This window comes from Amborella trichopoda, chromosome 12 (assembly GCF_054954075.1).
Source record: "Amborella trichopoda isolate Santa Cruz 75 chromosome 12, AtrichopodaSantaCruz75HAP2 v2.0, whole genome shotgun sequence".
Lineage (NCBI taxonomy): Eukaryota > Viridiplantae > Streptophyta > Magnoliopsida > Amborellales > Amborellaceae > Amborella > Amborella trichopoda.
Genome location: NC_142347.1, coordinates 6787357 through 6808481, shown reverse-complemented (window position 1 = coordinate 6808481; position 21125 = coordinate 6787357). Strand labels below are relative to the sequence as shown.

Below are 21125 nucleotides of genomic sequence, written 5' to 3'. Positions count from 1 at the left end.
TGTTATATATAAATAGGGATACACATATTAGTATTAGATAAAGCTCTTAAAAGTATCAAATTTAACTTGAGCTTTTAGCTATGACACATCTATATAACAGAAAAAAATAATTTTCATTATGTTGAAAAAAAAAATTCACCAAAAATCTTCAAGAAAGGTCTAAATTTCTTTAGCATCGATTACAAAATATTGTATCTTTAATACGTCAACATTCACAAAAATCAGTCACACGCGTACGCAGGTCACCCTGTGGGCGCACGCGAAGAAACCAATGACCACGCGTGTACGAAGCTTCTCCCTAATTTCCTAAGGCGATATGATTTTGACCGTTACATCAAAAAGGCCCACTGCTGGGCCCTACCAGTTTCCCTCTTCGCCGTAAATTGTTTTCGGATAACAAAAGCCCAAAGTTATCCTGCTCCGGTGGGAGTAGAATATTTATTTACTCCCTCAGGTGAAACTTTATGGACAATTAATTTTAGGACTTCAAATTGGGGATGTATCCCCTTAAAACCATAGATTAATGTTAATTAAAATATATTAATTGTATCCTCTATGTATTTGGAAACGTTAATGTCTCAATATTGAATAGAAACTATCTAATTTTTAAATGATGGGATCCTAAGTATTAGAAAACTTAAATTTCAACTTTTTTTAGTAATAGTAATCTATTAATTAATTCTTAAGTGATTCCCAAATTTTGATATTGAAAAATCCTTAAGGTGGTATCTTCTAACTGAGGGAGTAAAAGTACTCTATGCTCATGAGCGGGTACAATATATGTGCTAAAAAAAAGTAGCTAAAAAAAGTTTATAAAAGACAGACAAGGTTGGCTCTTTTTTTTTTCCTTAACAGTGTGAATTAAACATTATTTTTAAAAAAATACTATATATTGAAATTGTCTTAAAAGATCCGTAAAATCTACAATATCCAAATGAAATAGACAATATAGCATAACATAACCTTACTTTTACAAAAAAAAGTTTATATAAAGCCGAGGCTTTGAATAATCAAATTAGAGCTTACATCAAAAATTTCAGTACAAGAGGTTGTTTTGATGCCCAAATATCTTCAAATTGATCATGTCGACATCAAGATATATGAACTTGAGAAAAAAATGTATTTTAAGTTTTGGACATAGTGAATCTTGTAACGCATTTTTTGAACATCAATATTTAAGTTATTTAAGTTTTCATAGATCTGCTTGATCTATACTATTTTTGAAGCTTTAAATTTTATAATTACAGATGAAAATATATTTTATGGCTACTCAAAGATTTTTAGTATTGAAACCACATTTTTTGATACTATTTGAAGGTGGCCTCTAATTTGATTGTGTAGAGCCGCGACTCTATACAAATCGTACCCTATTTACACAAAGGGAAAATATATAATGAAACTACTTACTTTTGGTACGGGTAATCACAATTAGTCTTGACCATTAGATATTAAATTGGTTGGCTGCATTATTTCATTGATAAAACTCAAATTTCAAATTTTTTTTTTTTGATCTTTGTAATACACCCAAGCCATCAGATTTCATATTAAATAGTTATAAGTACTTATGACCTCTTTGTATTGAAGGTAAGTAGTCTCATTGTATATAGAGGTTTGTATAAGGTGCCCACCTTATAGTATGCAAGTAAGGTGCACCTCTAAATTTTTTCGAAGATGTAGGTCCGTTTGATGGAAATGTTACGAGGGCTTGAAAATCCATGTTCAACCTAATTATAAAATTTATAATTTAAAAAACGATACAAATCGAATAGAATCTATGTTCTAGGGTTGAACATGCAGATAGCCTTAAAATATATTTTCATCTTTAATTATAAAATTTAAAGCTTAAAAAATAGTGTAGATCGAGCATAACTATGAAAACTTGAAAAATATTGGAAATTAACAGTAAAAAAATGCGTAACAAGATGCCATATTTCCAAAACTTGAAATCTATTTTATTTTCATCTCCATGCATCTTGATGTCAAGATGATCAATTTGAGGATATTGGGCATCAAAACAATCTCTTCTAGTGAAATTTTTGAGGTGAGTTATAATTTTATTGTTTAGGATCTCAGCTCTATATAAGTTTTTTCCTTCTACAAATAGGGTTACAACTTTATATGGACTTTCTATTTTCAAGATTTTCATATGGTTGTAGACCTACTTGATTTGAACTATTTTTAGAGTTTAAAGTTTTATAATTAGAGATGAAAATATATTTTCAAGCCATCACAATAATTTTCTACACTAAAATAATATTTATGTTAACATTTAGAAGTGCACTTTAATGGGATTGTTTAAAGTTGCAACCTTTATATTTTATTTATTTTTATATCGGCCGATTTTGTAGTTAGGCGGTTAAACCGCTTCCGGCGACGTCCGGCTAACCCTTGTGCTTCAATTTTTTCAAACGCTGAACGACAACCTTATAAAAATGGCACCCTTGTTATGACCTTTCCCCACATAGTTTAATAATAATTTATGAGGGACTCTGCCGACAGTTGGCAAATCATCGAGCACGGCAATAGGCAAGAGTGGAATTACGACTATTATTTTACTGTGCAAATCATAAAAAAAAGTATGGGCATTTACGAACAATATGTTGAAGTGAAGAAACAAACCTAGGAGAAAGGCCGCAGAAGCCAGATTAAGGGAGAGGGAGAAGGGGGAAAATGATAAAGTAACTTTCCTCTATTTGAATTCTCCACGCGCTTTCTCTCTCTTCCCTCTCTCACTCTCTCTCCAATTTTCTTGCAGAGAGAATCTTCATCTCTTGCTCTTATCTTGTACTCTCTCTCTTCTTTTTTCCTACTCTCTGTCTGCTTATTGTGTAGTTGGAATCTGAGGCACTTACAGGTGTAGTACCATTTATATAACCTTTTTGTTTCTGGTTGTGCATCTCGCTCTCTTTTTGTTCTTCTCTGGCGTGCTTCACAAGTAAATTTAGAGTTGCTGGATGGTATGCTTTCTTCTCTGAAAAGCATGAAAAAGATAATTTGCATCTGTCTTTACATTTGGAAGGAATGTTTCTTCTTGATACCTTTGCAGAGTTTTTGCCTTGTTTGTTGTGAAGAGAGCACCAGGCTGTCTCCCTTTTCTTCTTTGCGATGTATTGAATTTGGAGAGAGAGAGAGAGAGAGAGAGAGAGAGAGAGAGAGAGAGGATAGTTTTTCTTTGTATGTCTTTCTGTGAAGTTCTTGGATCCTTGTAGTAGGTGAGAGAATTGTATGAGAATTGGAGGAGATTGTTGTTGGGATCAGGGGTTAATAAGAGTTGAATTGAAGGAGTCTGGTTTGGTATTGCAGTTTTTGACGAGCATGTTGCAGAGTCGCTTGTCTTTTTTGTATGAGAGGGTTAGTATAGCTTTTGGATGTTCTTATCTTTGTTCAATTGAGAGAGGGAGAGAGAGAGACTTGTTGTTGAAATGTTTCAGGGTCTCCTCGTTATGTTACTTGCTGATCTTCGAGTAGTGGCCTATTGTTCTTATGGCGAGTAGTGGCCTATTGTTCTTATGGTGAACTTATACCTTTTGATAAATGTGTTATGGGTACATTTTTTCTGTTTACACAAAAATTGTTCTTATGGTGAACTTATACCTTTTGATAAATGTGTTATGGGTACATTTTTTCTGTTTACATTTGTGTGCTTCATTCCTGTGTGCCTGTTTTTTGGGCTTATGTCTTAGATCATGACTGGTATTGCTATGTTCAATACAGTAGTTTTTTATTCACATGATTATTTCTTTCATTCCAATGAGTTTATTTACTTCTCGTCAACATTTATCGTATGGATGGTTTGGTCATGATTAATTAACATACTTTTCTCTTTTCGTTTTGTGGTGTACTAAACCATAATTAATGTATGCTCTGCGAAATCATTAACTTTTCATTTAACTTATCCTTCATTTCTATTCTAAGATAAGATAATAAAAAGATGAATAAATAGAGACTGAATTCTTTTAGCTTTCTACTTTTTCCTAGAGATTTATAGAAAATAGAAAGATAGGTATGGGTGCATATAGCCAAGTTGATCGAGGCAGTGGATTGTGAATCCATCATGTGCCGGTTCATTCATTTTTCCATTTTAAGTTTTTCTAACTTTTCCTCATTATATTTGTTGAAAAATTACATTATATTAGTTTCATGACTACTCTCTATGGAGTGCAAGTTGTCAAAATTGTTTCTGGCATGTTTATGCCACGACCCCTTTTATGAGACATTTTCAGATGTATTAGAGAGAGATTCTTTGATATTGATGATAGTCATTGTTTCCACTTGATTATTTTTTGGTTTTTTTGGTTCTTTTGTTGAAACTTAAAAGAATGCATTTAATTTCTAACGATATCTTGAACTGTGAGGGCTTCAAATTAAGATTTTATTATATTTGTATCTGTGGCACACAGTGCATTTACCCTTTCTGAATGTTTTGGAACTTGGGGAACTTATTCTTCTATCATATGGAATTTGAACCTTGGACATTATGTTGTTGCCCTAACCACTTTGATGGAAAAAGTTCGTATAAGGTTGCAACCTTATACTATAGAAGTAAGGTGCCCTTTAAAAGCAGTAGAAGAGAATGTTTCGAGATTGGAAAACCTTCCAATTGATCATCTCGACCTCAAGATGTCTGGATATAAAGAAAAAAAAAAAAAGAAATTTAAGTCTTGGAAATAGTGCATCTTGTAACAAGTTATTTTGATCGTCCATTTTCAAGATTTTCAAGTGTTTCTAGATCTACTTAGTTTGCACCATTTTTTGAAATTTTTAATTTCATAATTGGGGTTGAACATGATTTCAAACTACCGTAAGATTTCCGACTATGGAACAACATCTTCATCAAAATTTAGAGGTGCGCCTTACTTGTATAGCATAATGGAACACGTTATATAAACCACACGCCCCACTTTAATTGCTGGTCCAAGAGCCTGGACCTCTAAGTGCAACAAGATCTGTCCCGTAGGTATTTTTATTTTTTTCTCTCAAATATTGGTTGGATAACATACATCATTAATTATTGTTGTATCTGTTTATTATCATCTTCTTTGATAAGATTAAGATTTTTGACTTGTTGGCAAAAAGTATTCCTTTAAACTTGAATATTGAATATCCTGCAACCTTCATATTCATACAACATCCAATTCCTAGACTTCCTAGATATGTTGATTTATGAAAATAATTCCCTAAGGGTGTGTTTGATAAGTGGAGTTTTTGACAGTGGGAGGCTCTTCCACAAATTATGGAAGATTGCTCTTCCATCACTTTTGATGGAAGGGAGGTTTTCCAAAAAATGAACCCATTTTAACACTAAAAAAAAGCTGGTGGAAGGCCGCCCTTCCACTTTACAGCTTCCACACCGTAATATCAAACATGAAAGTGGGACATTAAACTCCCAATTCCTCAAATTCCCACTTATCAAACACGCCCTAAATGAATTTTCTCCATTTGAAATGCTTCGCATGTGCTGTTGATATGGTTCTTATGATCGTATTTATCTTGTGAAGGAGGTAAGAAAGAAAAAGGAAATCAACCTATGTTGTGAAATACAATGTTAATTTGTAAACTCTTTGTCATGTTTTAGGTCATTCTTGATGAGTGGGTGCGTATCAGTGGTGCAAGATTTGGGGTTGTTGTTACCATTGAGGGATGATTTTACTGCAATAGTTGACAGGGAATCTGGTGTAGGTTTTATAGTTCCCGATGCGAAATTCAAATGTGTGCTTCCATTTGTATTATTTCTATTACTTCTTAAAATTTTCAACGTGCCTTTTGTGGTGGTTTCTTTTTCTTAGGAATTCTCCTTCCCATTTTCGCACACTTTTTTTTTTTTTGGCTTAAAATTTTTAAGGTAACTAATGAAAAAATTTGTTGGCTGAGGCAGAGTATCTTGGTCGAGAGTTTGTGTTTCTCAAAAAGCTCCCCAGTTTGTAGCCTTTGATAGCCAAGCTAACTCAAATTAACTCTACGTGGTTTATGAGTCAAAGGTATTTAAGTGGGTGACTTAGTGACTACAAGATAGAAGACAGGGATTATCAATGAACTTCTATTCGAGACAAGGAGATAAATAAGTGATTTCAAAGGATGTGGTAAAGGAGAGGCAAAATCATGGGACTTCTGTATTCCAATGCGAAGCTGCAAATGATCTAGCTAGAAGAACTGCTTGCTATTCTATGATCCGCATATAGAGCTTTTATTCATTGTTATTCAAAGTCCTGCTCGAAATATTACCTATATTTGCTATTTCATCTAAAGAGGTCAACTGCAGATCTTGAACTTTCGGATTCCCACCATCGCTAATGTCGTGCCTCCATACCTTTGGTTTATCTTTTTGAATTAGTTCAAGAGCTTAAATACATGACAGTTTGGTCATTTTGATCTATTACCTCTTGACATTTAGGCTCATGTCACACCATGAGATTTTGTCTAATTGTTTTGTGATCCGGTAAGTATATGACTCTAAATCTCCACCATCTTACCTAGCAGTCTGTCCTCCTACATACAATTTGGAAGCAAGATGATAGCTGATAGATTTCCATTGTATTAGAAGGAAATATTACTATTGGGATTTTGGGTACTTTGTCTATGCCTAAATCATTATGTACTAAATGAAGGAAAAGGTAATTTCTGTCAGTTATTTTTGTCTCATGCATGTAACATACCTGTCTTGTCTGTCACATGTGGTGTGCTTAATGTGCTGTTTGCATTATCTTAACATCTCTTGCTATTAATGTTTAGGGATTTTTCCGGAACCTGGTATTTTTTTGGTTCTAATTTATGCTTGCCTAAGGGCTTTTTCATTCTCCCGCTACTGCACTTGATGTTTCTAGAATGGACCTTCCACCCTTTGAAACTTCAGTAACATCCTTATGGCCTCGAAGGCAATGTTGGGCCAATGTTTTATGATGATTCATGATCGGATTAGATTTTTTTAAAACCATTATCTTTAAGGAGAAAGAATCATTAGGAAAAGGGGCATGCACCTCATTTATTGTCCCTTGCATGAATATTTACAGGAATGTAATAAACTGTCTTGTGCTGGTTGTCATGGCTAAAGTATATTTTCAGAACTGAAGGACACATAATCACTGTAGCCTAGAAGGCTCTGTATCTTCATCTACAGTTTCCCACCAATTGGACTAGAATAGAAATAAACCATAACTTTTTTGATTTGTCGGAATAAATAATGGACCTTAAATGTAAAACTAACAAATGGTCAAAAGTACCTGATACCTCAAATACTTTCCTCTATCTAAAAATTATAGTAGTTAAGGTGCCTACCACCTGTGGATGTCAGGTTTTCACAAGTAAAATATCGCAATAAGAAACATGATTATATCTAAGAAGATTGTCTACCATGTCCCTTTTGACAAACTTTGTATGAATTTGAATAAGGCAAACCTATGCGACCAACCATAGTTTCAAACCCAGACCCAAAGCTGACTTGGTTAGTCACTGTGTCGGCTCTACCTGGAACTCGTAAATGGGTTGGCCCCTGGGTCAAATAAATAATTTTTAATTTTTTTTAATTCTAACCAACATTTAAGACTGAAAATCTAAAATACCATAAGGTCATACTAGAGATATAAGGTAAAAGGCGCACTCTTGGACATTGTCATAACCTTGCTTTTGTACAAAAAACTTTCAGTTGATGCTTGTCAGTCCCAAGATAAAGCAACCCCTTTAGTTCCTATTAATATGGCATAACAAAAGAAAAAATATATGACAAAATGACACTTGTTACAAACAACTGGGTCATGGCCTAATTTGACCCGGTTTGTGACCTGGTCTGGTCAACCTGAATGAGTTTCCCGGTTGACCTGAGGGATTTTACGGACTATGTTACCAATTAACCAAGATAACTAAAATAATACTGCTACAGCATACCTGTTGCAGGACCTGGTTGATACTCATGGACTTTTCTATTGGTGTGGTTTGAGGTAAATCACTGGATGTTATCTAACTATCCTTGAAATTATCTCAAAAAGACTGTAACTGACTGTCCATATATCTCTCTATAGATGTGGGTTAAAGATAAATCAGGAGTTGTCCAACTACCCCCAAAATTATCGACAGAAATATCAAACTTCCTATCTTACTGTCTATCTATAATTTGTTTGTGTATCACACGACCACCGACCATTCCTGTGAAACACCTAGAATACCCTTAGAAAGTTGATTCTCTCATTTGACATTTGATAAAGGTTTGTACTGGAGAATTTCGAGCTGGTTTGGGTTATGATGATTACACAATAGTTTAATGCTGCTTTATCGTTTTTCTCTATTTTGTTTCAAGTCTAATGTTTTTCTTCACTATTGATAAGCATGATAAAATTCTGCATGTAGTCTTAGATGCTGTAGCTTTTATATCTCTTCATAATGATCTGACCTTTGCTTATGGATACTTCAGGAAGGGTAACGCTCGTTATGCATATAAAACCCTATTCTCATATAAATATTTCATGAAAACCATCTATCCGTTTTATACTTCTACATGTTTTATTTATCCGTTTTGAAATTATTTCCTTTCTTTTTTTGTATTGATAGAGATGATTATATATATCATGGCTTCTAAAATTCTTATGTTCTTCTACTCTTCATACTTGCCTGAAATTTGTTTAATTGATGTATTAAGAATCCTCTTGACATACATCCTGACCTGATATCAGTATTTCATGAGAGCAATGCATCTATACTTCAGGGCAACTTTGTTTGCATATATATATATATATATATATATATATATATATATATATATATATGAAAAGCTTGGGTGAGCCTCCTAGCTCATGAAATAGTATAAGCCCAACGGCCGAGATTGAATCTGGGCCGATTTGACGAACACAGATGTCTAGTAGTGTTTGAGTTTTAATTTTTTTTCTACAAATCCAAATCATTTGAAATTTTAGGCGTGTGTTCTTCTCATCAAGCCGTACCTAATAAACATATATAAAAAAATAATTAGCAGAAAATGACCAAAATACCCCCAAAACTTTTCGGAGGTATTTTGGTCAATTTATTTCATGTAAAATATTTTTTTGATATTTTTTGAATATTCACCTATTTTTGATGTACACACGCTCCAAATTTCAAGTGATTTGGATTTGTAGAAAAAAAAATTAAAATTCAAATACTACCTGACATTCGTGATCGTCAGATCTATTCAGATTCAATCTGGGCCGTTGGGCTCATTTTTTCCTGTGAGTTAGTGGGCTCACCCTAGCATCTTCCTATATATATATATATATATATATATATATATATATATATATATATATATATTGGGTAACCGTTGTACAATTTCGTATAATAATTATCATATACTTCGATAAAGTAGTGAAACATCACTAATTCACTATAAATGTTTTCTTGTTTTGATAACCAGGACAAAATGAGGGAGATTCAATTGGGTGCTCATACGGTTAAATCCCATGGAGTTGCTGTAGCCAGGGTGCATATGCATGACTGGCTGATACTGTTGCTTCTTGTGGTGATAGAAGTTATTTTGAATGTGATACATCCATTTTACCGGTTCGTGGGGAAGGATATGATGACAGATTTGAAGTACCCAATGAAAAGCAACACTGTTCCAGTTTGGGCTGTTCCGGTAATTTGGAGTTTCTTGAATAATACTCTTTTATCACTAGTACCTAAGGCGGAGCATTGGTTCAGTTCTGTGATGAGCTTTGATAAGATTATGATGATGATTTTTTTCCCTCTTTTGAAAAACCAGATGTACGCAATGTTGCTGCCCATAGTCATTTTCCTGATATACTACTATTACAGGAGGGATGTATATGATTTGCACCATGCCATACTTGGTATGAAAATCACAAAGCAAAATTTTGATGTTATTGAATTTAGATATTTGTGTCTTGGACTGTAACTAGTTGAAGAAATGATGCATCATGATTGACCTGATTTTCTTTTTGTACATGCGAGTACAGGGCTCTTTTTTTCTGTACTAATAACGGGGGTAATAACTGATGCAATCAAGAATGCAGTTGGTCGACCAAGGCCAGACTTCTTTTGGCGTTGTTTCCCTGATGGAAAGGAGGTAATTCATGACTTTAAATTTCGTCTCATCAAACCATATTATTCAATGTTTGATGTTTGGAATTTAATTTTTCTGTGAGTTATTGTTCAGGCCTATGATCTAGTCACAGGAAATGTTATTTGTCATGGAGAACGTGGTGTCATTAGGGAAGGGCATAAGAGTTTTCCTAGTGGACATACTTCATGTAAGCAGCATCATGTCTTTGCTTCTTACTTTCTAATGAGGAATTTAATGGCTGATTCTCTTTTTTCCTAAAAAAAGAAAAAAAGGCTGATTCTCATTTTCCATTACTTCAGTATGACTTTGTTGCTTGTGCTGCTACCATGTATGATTTGTTTTGTGCAGTGTCAAATGTAACTTAGTTGCATAATATGCTACATTGAAGGGAAGTTGGGGAATTGTGTTCATGTTCCTTGAAGAGATTAAAAACAAAAATATTATAATAACAATTTAATCTAGGTTTAATCAATTAAATGGAAGGTTTTGAAATCTTCCAATATTGGATAGAAGTCCATTTAATAAGGAATTCACCAAATTTCAACTCTTGAGTAGTCTGCTGTTGAAACACTTTAAAGCCTGAGAATGTTCAGCCCACTCTGCCACGTCCTGTTTTATCACAGGCTTTTTAATGCTTCAAGAAAATTTGAGGATCGGTATTGTAATATGCTATTGCTTAGCAAAAACCAAAGTGGGCTGTATAAGGGCCAGTGACAAGGACATTCAACCTGTTTCAGTTGAACTGGGCAAGGTGTTCCTCTCCTAGACACTTTGCAAATTTTGATTTATATGAACGAAAAAAATTCACATCTCCAACTGATGTTATAAATTACTGTTTTACATGTAGCGTATATTCATAATATCTGCTAACTGTATCGATTGAATCATGATTATCAGATTGCAAGTATAACACGATGTGGGGCCAAGTGGGCTTGGATCCTACACAAGTGACACGTGAGATGGACATAGAAACAAAGAAATCAAAGAATTTGGGTACAATTAGGAATTCTAATTAAGTTAGGATGTAGGAGTTGTAAAGGGTTGTAGGTTTTTGCAGAAACTAGGACAGCAGGGTTTTGGCCCTTATGAAGGTTTCTTAGTTTAGATGGAATTGGATACTATGAGGTCTATTGAAGTAGACCTCGGATTGGGGTCACAAAGAGAAGGTTTTGGTGGGGTTAGGGCAAGGTTTAGGATAGATTTTATGGTTTCTAGAAGGGTTAAGGCGTGCTTGAACTTAGCTGGTCCAACAAAATAGGAGGATAATGGGATGGAATCTAGGCTTGAATCCACAGAAATCTAGGGTTTATACTTGAAGTTAGAAGGATACAATGAGTTAGGTACATGGTTAAGGTAGCTCTTGAGTTAATTTATGTAGGGTTTGGATAGGTTTGGCAAGGTTTTTTATGGAAGGGTTTGAATGGGCGACAAATTTGGTTGTGGGGAATCTTAGGATGGGGATGTGCCACAGAATAGGGAATTGGAAAAAGGGGCCAAGCAGACATGGGGAGAACCTCCAATTCACGAGTCAGGGTTTGGGGGAATATCTCCACCAAAAGAAGAAGAGACGCTCTAACCTTTGGGGAGACTCTCCAAACCTACGATGGAGTTGAAGGATCTTTAGAATCTCTCCTTTGAAAGTGACCTTTACTCTGTTTGAATATGAATTGGCCATACATTGATATTTATAGAGAATTCCAAGTTCTATTGGTCCTGTACTTGGACTCTAAAAGCATAAGAAAACAATCTCCTTTACATTCTAAGAAACTATCCAAATCAAAGGTTTCTAATCTAGCTAGAATTGGAACCTTGCTAGAAATCCATTAAATAAGCTTTAAGTAAAATAAAATAAAAACCCAATTATAATAAGAACGCAATAATGAAAAGAACTAAGACACTTGGGAAAATAGAATAATCATTGATTTTCCGGCATGCTTTAACAATGATTTGAAGCCTGAAATCTGAGTTACAAAAAACCCATTGAAATATGGGTCTTAGATCTTAAAGACATTCTCTATTTAAGATTTTGATCACCCCAAATGGACATCCGGATGAACGTTATGTTGCCTGAAGCATACTCGTCATAACAGGTACACTAGGACATGTTTGTTGTACTGCATGACCATGAACAGGTGAACTTTTGATGCTTAAATATTTACATTCAAATAAAAAGACTTCATGAAAGGCCTAGGGTTGTGAAGTTGGATGCATATAACTAAAGTTGTATTAACTCTGCCATTGAGTAGATAAACTGATACACTTAATTCCGATTTGCTTTTAACTCTGTATATTCAGTATATGTCTTGGTCATATTTTAGTATGAGATTCCCCAAAACATGACTGACATGTGATATTATAAAGTTGAATTGGATGGTGATTACAATACCTGCAAGGTCTTGAAAATTTTTTAAGTGCTTTAAGTCTATGATTATATGATAGATTCTGTGGACGAGTTCATGTTATTGAGAGGGCTTTGATCATTTTTTAGCATTTCTAGGGTTCTTGTCCAAGGAATTATTGTTAATTGTGTGAAACTTCCTTTTTTGTGCAACAGTCCTTTTTTGTCACTGTTGCACATTCCCTTGTACAGTTCACATGCTTTCTGTAACCATATTATTGATCATAATCTAGGGAGCCACTTTCATACAGATAAACAACAACCTTATGTCATATTAGCTATGACAGCTACTTCATTAAAGTAGGTTTCTATTACTTAATATACATGGAAAGAACAAATAATTGTGTGCAGAAAGGGATAAAACCAATGGAAAATGGCAAAACTCCATCATATTCCAAGTATTGAACTTTGAATTGGTACTTCTATTGAAACTGTAAGAGGATGTTCTCCAACCACCTACACACGGGAGAAATTTGTATCTCCTTATTTTGATTAGACAATTGGGTATAATATGTCATCCATCGAAATTAATAAGGAAAAAACTTGTTTGCACTTTGCACAAATACTCCTTGATGTTAGGATAAAACTAACTTATCGAGATAGTTATTATTGGCTAATGCATGGATGAATAAGTATGTCCAGTGGTGTTTAAATCGAAACAACAAATTATCTTTTTTTAATCTTTATAGTTCCAAGGAAGAATATGTAGCAGGCGATGGACTAAGTTTCAATCCATTGAAGGCATTTGCCACTAGGACATTTGGTTAAGTAGTCTCAATTCTTAGGATATGGCTTGACTAAAAATCTGCACATCTTTATTTCTAGGAACTTCTGGGGGTTGAAATGTTATGCGAAGTGAAAGTTCAAATATGTTTCTTCATCTGTTTTAGCAACAACAGAGAAGTCAATTATTAAGAAAAAAGCAACTATTTGGATGTTTTTGAGAATGGTCCAATGGATGTTTAACATTTTGCTGTGGGTAGTTGTGCACTATAGAATTATTGTGCATGATTAATGCAACTTGGTTTTGAATGCTTTGCAAGCTTTTGCTGCGGAAGAGGATCAGACAGGAGTGCCTTGCAGAGCATCTTTTTTGTGTAACTGATGATTTTTCCATTGCTGTGCTTGCTTTCTGATTGCTTTATTGGAATTTAACCTGTGCCAGTTTATGACTTTCACTGAGGATGACACAGTCTTCTCAAATATGTATTTAATAGCACAATCAGTGCTGGTTCTGCACCGGGTACAACAAGATGTATATCTTATTTGTAATTGACAAGGAAAAAACACAATAATGTTGCCATTGAATTTCGTGATCCATCATTAGACTGAAGATTTGAACACTCCATGAACAAATGTACTATTGAGGATCTTAGGCCACCCTCTTTATGTGCAGTCTTGGCATTTGTTCCATTTGCAATCTTGTGATTGATTCATGTGCTTCTTGCTCTATTCCTCTCCTTCTTGGTACATTTAATGGGTGTTTTGTCTGCCATAACCTTCTCTGGGCATAGGTGACTGGTAGTATAATGAATTAACTGGATTTGATATGAATATACAATTGAATGAATACAGGTACAACTGTCCATGAATCTTGAGCCTAAAATGTTTATGCCCAAATGGTTACCTAATAATTTATTTGTTTGATAATGTATGTTTTCAGAAGCCTTCTTCTTCTGCCATGTGGTTTGTCTATTGTGGTTGTTTAACTTTTGTTTGATCCCTTATTGCGATTATAGGATTATGAGCACTGCAATAATTATTGACCTGCCTGTAGATTAGCACAATGAAGTTGTATATTGTATGTCTACCATGTGATACCTGTGGATTAATTTGAGCATCTTATGGAAACATAGGAGACCATCATTCATATTTCTTTGCACACGATTTGATTTGTATACTGAATTAAATTCTTGATCTCATTGAAAAAATATCTCATTATCTCGTGATCTGTAATAAATTCTTTCTTCTTGCAGGGAGTTTCGCAGGCTTAGGTTTTCTGTCTTTGTACTTATCTGGAAAGATTAAAGTATTTGATCGTAGGGGCCATGTTGCAAAGCTTTGCATTGTCTTTCTTCCACTATTAGCTGCATGCCTTGTTGGAATCTCTCGAGTGGATGATTATTGGCATCATTGGCAAGATGTATTTGCTGGGGGTTTCATAGGTCTGTTTTGTAGGCTTGATTATTTATTGAAATCTTGTTTATTATAATCAGAAAAGTTTTAATGTGCATTGCATGCCGGTGCTGCTTGTCCCACATGATTTTCTTCTACAGGTCTCACAGTGGCTACATTTTGTTATCTTCAATTTTTCCCACCTCCATATCATACTGATGGTAAGTTTTAATCCTGCAATTTTTTGAATAGGTGAAATTTTTGGTTTCTATGCAATTCCTATAGATCTACATCTGGGACACATTTTGTTAAGTGTGTGTGTGCGCTGCTTTTATTTGAATATCTAGCAGTGAAATGGATACCAACATTACATGCCTTGAACTTCTGGACATCTTCCTTACTGGAGAGTGGTCCATCAAACATTCTTTCTATGGCAAGCTTACCTCAATTGTTGATAGACAATTGAGAACCAGTTGAATCTGAAAGTTAATTTGCTATATTACATTCTTGACGTGGGGATGGGCTGTGGTGCTATTTAGTGATTTTGCTTCTCTGAAAGCATTAAGCAGAGTGTTACATGCCTGTAATCCCTGCCAAAACAAAGTCAAAGACATGAATTAGATAGTCGTGCGCAATGAAAGCATATGCTCAGGAGCATCATTTGGTTGATAAGGTTTTTCACAGACATTTGCTTCACTTAAGAGATGCCATACCATGTGAATCTGGTATAAAAATATCTGCTTTGATGTGTGGTGTGGCAGACCAAACTGCCTTTTGGCTGTGCTATAGGACATGACAGCATTTTAACCTCAAATGAGAATTAGAGATTTGACTTCAGAGACTGCTGAGTGGTTTTGGTTCTCCATTTGTCTTTTTCTTTTTTCCTTTTTTCTTGTGAACTTGTGGTTGTATGCTTGTCCATCCATTGGTGAGTATCTAATAGTAGTTTGGATGTCGATATGTGGCAATAGGCCATTGCATTGACCAATGCTTATGATCCAATCTAATATATCTAACTACTCTAGAGTTCATGGTGGCGAGCTGCCCATTACTTAGTTTGTGTCATTTGATGCCTTTTATAAGTTGAAGGAACATACTTCACATTGGCCTAGTCCAAATCTATTTAATAATCTTCCCCCCTTGCACCATGGTCATTTTGACTTATATTCATGTCCGCTGCCCTCCAATTCGGCATTTCTGCCTTATTCTTAGCATTCCTTTGCAAGCATACCAAACTTTCACAATTGCAAGAGCACTGGCACCACAGCAAGTTCCAGAGGATATACCCTTTGGCAGAATCTATTGCCCTAGTTCTGAAATTGAGGGTACAGAAGAGCTCTAGGATATGAAGAGCTCTAGGATTCGAAGCCTAAGAGGCACAGTTAACTAGATATTAGGAAACTCAAGGACCACAAGATTGTCTTTCTTCATAATGGTGGTGGCAGTTTGCAAGTCAAAACTGTCACACGTGGTAGCAGGTTCTCCAGGGCAAGTCCTGGTTAGGGGAGTCAGATTGGTTTCCTATGGGTCTCCCAGTTTCTTGTGCATTAGGGGCCTTTATGGGTAGTAACGCATTTGTTCAAGGGGATTTTATCGACTGGACACAATTTGTGTTAAAAACTGGGGAGATGATCGGACTACCCTGGGATTTATGATTGTGGATTGCATTTCAGAAAGACAGCATCCCAAACCTCTTCTGGCTAGCCACTGACTAGATTGCCCTGGTGGATATGTTAGGGGGTGCTTGGGGGACATGTGGCGGGGTCACCATGTTTCAGGGGAAAACTTTGATATTCAGTGCTCCCAGCTGTGGAGGCACTCCTTAACCTCCTTAAGTAGTGGTTTGCCTCTTGGAGGGGCAGTGACAAATTAGTTTGGGCCCCCTCTGGTATCTTGAGTTTGAATCCAGCCAACTATGTACTGGTTGCATGGTCATAGCGTTTAAGGCATGGTGTACCCCAATCCCTCCAAAAATTTGGACATTCAATTGGCTGGTTATCTCTGGTTATCTCTGAGAAGTCCCTGACATTAGACATGATTTAATGGAGAGGCATCCCACTTCCTATTTAATGTGGTATGTGTGAGCGGTTCCTCCATTGCTTGGATGTTTTCCAGATTTGGGTTTGCATCCCTGGCCTCTTTTAATGGGAGTGGATGTGGCTTGAGAATATCAAACGACTATTTTTGGGTTATTTTTCTTCACCATTCTCAGTCACCAGCCCGATTTTATGGCTTGCGACTCTGTTGGCCTCTATTTGTTCATTAGGATCGGAACACAGCTCATAGATCTTCGATATCAAAGCAAGACAGTTGGGGGCTTTAAAGGATAAAGCTCAAAAGTCATGGTTACTTTTTGGGCCAGAAATCATGAGGATTTCCTTGGGTAGTTGCCACTAGACTTTGCACAAAACGGGGGCCTCCTCTGAAAGTCTCGTCCAATGGAGATCTCTAGTTCCAATTCATGTTTGGTGTCATCAAGCTCCCAGGTCCAGTGGGCATTGGTGTGGTCTTTAGATCCAATGTACCCAAATGTTTACTCTTCCTTTCAGGATCCATTGGCATGGCAAACTCATCCAAGGCTGAAGCAGTGGCTCTATTTTAATTGTTCGATTGCAAAAGGGGATCCTCCCTTATAGTGGAAGGAGGTTCCATGGATGTTATTACATGGGGCTCAAGGGAGTCTCCCTCTGACTGGCACCTAGAACATCTGTTTGATCAAATTTTTGGGATTTGCAGCAATTTACAAGTTTCTTTAAGCAACTTTGGTGTAAGGCAAACTTGGTCATGGATGCAGTGGCAAAGGTAGGTGCAGCCAGTAACGGCTTTCATGTAGCCATGTCTCAGTCCCCAGCCGGACATTTTGTGTTAGTATATTAATACAATGTCAACTTTATCATTAAAAAAAAAATTGCTGTGTACTGATGCCCTTGCTTCTTGTGCTGCTTTTTATATTCATAGCCTGAAAGGGCATTCTCCATTTCCAAACATATCTATGCATATATGCAACTTTTTGACACACATTGCACACTTTTAGTGCTATTGTTGCTCCAAGTTGCTATTTACCCAAGATTGTGATTCTTCCTTTTCCTTCAATTTTCTTTTTATCCACAAGCTATTAATTCTGTGGGATTTTGTGTAATCAGATTATAGACCCAACTGAAATACATGAAATGCCAGTTTTGATTAATACCTTGTTATGCTCGACCTGTATTTCTGTATCTAGCATGGACTTTTTATGTTTGCATTCCTTTCTTTTTTCTTGGCAATTTCTAAGCACATTTATGAAAATTATTGTTTCTAGGATGGGGGCCATATGCGTACTTTCAGAGCGTGGTTGATTCACGCATCAATGCTCAAGAAACGACAAATTCAAATGCGCATAACATGCGTCCTCTGGAGGTTGAGACTGGGTATCAAGAACCTGAAGATACAGCATCAATATCATTTGGTACACATGATAGCAGGCCAATATTAAATGATGTGGAAACTGGTAGAAGATGATAGCAGGCTAATATTAAATGATGTGGAAGCTGGTAGAAGATGACACTACACCCACACTTAGAATGGGACAGTTTGTGAATATTGTTTCCTTTATGTTTGCTTGTTACTCTTTGATGACTTTGGCTTGGGTAGATGCGCTGAAGTTTTCCTTTAGGTTAATGATTAGTCAAATATAGGTGTTTTGAAGTGAGCCGGTGGGCATTAGATAGTCACCACAGCGTTCATCGTGGATTTGGTTCAGAGGAACCATGCATCTGTGTTCATAGAAAAGCTGTGGTTGCAAGTGTTATCACTGTCCAATGGATTGATCGATGGTGATGGAGAATGGGACACGGGGCATGGCATAAGCCTTAGTGGTAGGCTTCAGCTGTTGCCATCAATGTATAATTGTTGGCCCGTATAAACACTTGTAACCAACCACTTTTGTATAATCATGTTGATCATATGTACGCTTTTGAGATTGATGTCTTTGTCAGGTAAGAAAATTGTTTTTGATCAAAGTGTGGACCCAGTGTAAAAATTCTAACTAGAAATAGAAGAAACGTGAGGACCTCAAACCACTGTCCTCTTTCTTGGAGTACAGAATTGAAAGGTAGAAAAAAATGTAATAGGGAAAATATCGTATTGCCCCTTTAAAATCCTCGATAGCCTCGCCTAGTTTATTTTTTAAGGGGTCATTTGGATACTTGTAAATATATTGTTTGTGAAATATATTACTGGCGTAATACATTATGGTGTAATATATTACCTGCAAATGGATTGTTATTATTTGGGTAGTATTTAGATGCAATTTGGGAAATACATTGCTACTGTTTGGCTATGTCCGGAAGAAATATGGGAAATGTATTATCAGTATTTTACCAGTACTTGTTTATAAATTATTATTTCTTTTTTTTTTTTGGTCACAAAATTCTATTGAAATGCGGAATTAAAATCATCATCACACCATTCTAAAAGGATTTTCTAATAATAACATCATCACTATTTCAAAAATATTTTCTAACAGTAACTTGTACCATTCTAAAGTCATCATGATACAATTTTCTACTTATTTTGCATGCTTTTGGCACTTACATAGAATCACATGTTTTCTAACATGATTAGACTTTGGTTTGAGCATGATAAGTTATTGGAATAATATGATTGGAATAACATGATTTTATTGTGATAAGCTTTATTTTTATTTATTTTTTATAGAAGTCTTTTAAATGTATTTCTATATAATTTCAAATGCATAAGTTAAAAAATAAGAAGAAGTTTGATTAGTAAACTAGAAGGTTTTGCAGTAGAAAATTTTGAGGTATTGGAGGAGACTAAAGAGATATCTTATTTCAATTGAGTTTTTACTAATCTCTTACGACGATTATGATTTGTGAAATTTTTTATTATGATTGTGTTGTGTAATTTCTTATTGATTACCAATTATTATTTTTATTATGCAGGGGATGATAGAGCGATGTAGATGAGGGATGATGATGTAGATGCAGGAGATGATAGAGGGATGATGATGTAGGGGATGATATAGGGATGTAGATGAGGGATGTAGATGAGGGATGATGATGTAGGGGATGATATAGGGATGTAGATGAGGGATGTAGATGAGGGATGATGATGTAGGGGATGATATAGGGATGTAGATGAGGGATGATAGAGGGATGTAGGGAGAGCTGATGGCTTCATGAGCGCTACAACCCAAATTAGAGATGTAGGGGATGATAGAGGGACAAGAATGATTATTATTTTTGTTTTTATATGAGAGCTGATGACTTCATTAACGTTCAAATTAGAGATGTAGGGGATGCAGATGAGGGATGATTATTAGTTTTGTTTTTCTATGAGAGATGATGGCTTTATTAGCGCTCAAATTAGAGATGTGATGATAGAGGGATGTAGATGAGGGATGATGATGTAGGGGATGATATAGGGGTGTAGATGAGGGATATAGGGAGAGCTTATGGCTTCTTGAGTGCTACAATCCAAATTAGAGATGTAGGGGATCCAAATTAGAGATGCAGGGGATGTAGATGAGGGATGATAGAGGGGTGTAGGGGATGATAGATGGATGGAGATGAGAGATACAACTCAAATTGGGGATAGATGGACGTAGAAATGGATATATTTAGGAGATTGTAGAAATGGATGTACGTAGGAGATTGTAGAAATGAAAGAAATGAGAAATGGATGCAAAGACTTATAAATGGAGTTCAGAGAAAATGGAGTAAGCCAGCTAGTCTACACATACCATGTGTATGGATTACACTATTGCTTTATGACTTTTCAAATATCAAGTTTTCATGACAAAAAATGAAGAAAGCTACTGTAAATTAAGAATTACAACCAACTTTAATAATAGAAATGATGTAGGAATTAAAAATATACGGAAAAAAATGAATACCTTGGACTCTTCAAATATCAAGTTTTTATGACAAAAAATGAAGAAAGCTACTGTAAATTAAGAATTACAACCAACTCTAATGATAGAAATGATGTAGGAATTAAAAATATATGAAGAAAAATTAATACTTTGGACTCTTCAAATATCAAGTTTTCATGACCAAAAATGAAGAAAGCTACTGTAAATTAAGAATTACAGCAAATTTTGATAATGGAAATTAGGTAGGAAAATGAGGTAGGAATTAAAAATATACGAAGAAAAATCAATACCTTAATGAAACAATAGTATGAGTTTGATCACATAAATGAGAGACTACTCCATGAAAGGGTTTCAAATGAAAGCTCAAGGAAGAAGATAGTCTCATGGGTGGCCACATTTTTGTCAAGGGCTCTCTCTCTCTTTAAAGTGAATACTCAAGTTAGGATTATAATTGATCTCATAAGTTACTTTTATACTTAGATCAGAAAGATGGATTTGATCTTGATCCTTGATGCCTTAGATCAATGGCACATGAGATGCTTTTATTCAAGCCACTCATCCATATCTTATCACTAAGATCAATGGATGAGTTTTTGACACCCTTCACTCTTTAAAATCTAGGTTATAGTCATTTTATCTTAAGCCCTTAGTTCCATGCTTTATTTCCCATTAAGTCCAAATTCATGTTTACA

General features: G+C 35.4%; 1 protein-coding gene across 6 annotated transcripts; it reads left to right on the top strand.

Annotated features, from left to right (window-relative positions):
* The first annotated feature begins 2578 nt into the window (after positions 1-2578).
* Positions 2579-18559, top strand: LOC18433625 (lipid phosphate phosphatase 2). Of its 6 annotated transcripts, none has more exons than XM_011624789.3 (8): positions 2579-2678; positions 9377-9598; positions 9725-9812; positions 9939-10048; positions 10139-10232; positions 14420-14608; positions 14720-14779; positions 17860-18559. In XM_011624789.3, the coding sequence occupies exons 2-8, from the start codon at positions 9383-9385 to the stop codon at positions 18057-18059; spliced, it is 957 nt and encodes a 318-aa protein (XP_011623091.1). In that variant the 5' UTR covers positions 2579-2678; positions 9377-9382; the 3' UTR covers positions 18060-18559. The 6 variants fall into 6 exon arrangements, with proteins under 6 accessions (XP_011623091.1, XP_011623090.1, XP_006843771.2 ...); XM_011624788.3 differs by lacking the exon at positions 2579-2678 and adding an exon at positions 2763-2854; XM_006843708.4 differs by lacking the exon at positions 2579-2678 and adding an exon at positions 2763-2957.
* Positions 18560-21125: the final 2566 nt, after the last annotated feature.

Bases quoted from the DNA above. Each gene is read 5' to 3' on its own strand.
- LOC18433625 (XM_020666816.2), top strand. From the start codon at position 3,226: ATGAGAATTGGAGGAGATTGTTGTTGGGATCAGGGGTTAATAAGAGTT. The intron at 10,049-10,138 runs GTAATTCATGAC...GTTATTGTTCAG, and splicing joins GTTTCCCTGATGGAAAGGAG to GCCTATGATCTAGTCACAGG. The intron at 10,233-14,419 runs GTAAGCAGCATC...TTCTTCTTGCAG, and splicing joins TCCTAGTGGACATACTTCAT to GGAGTTTCGCAGGCTTAGGT.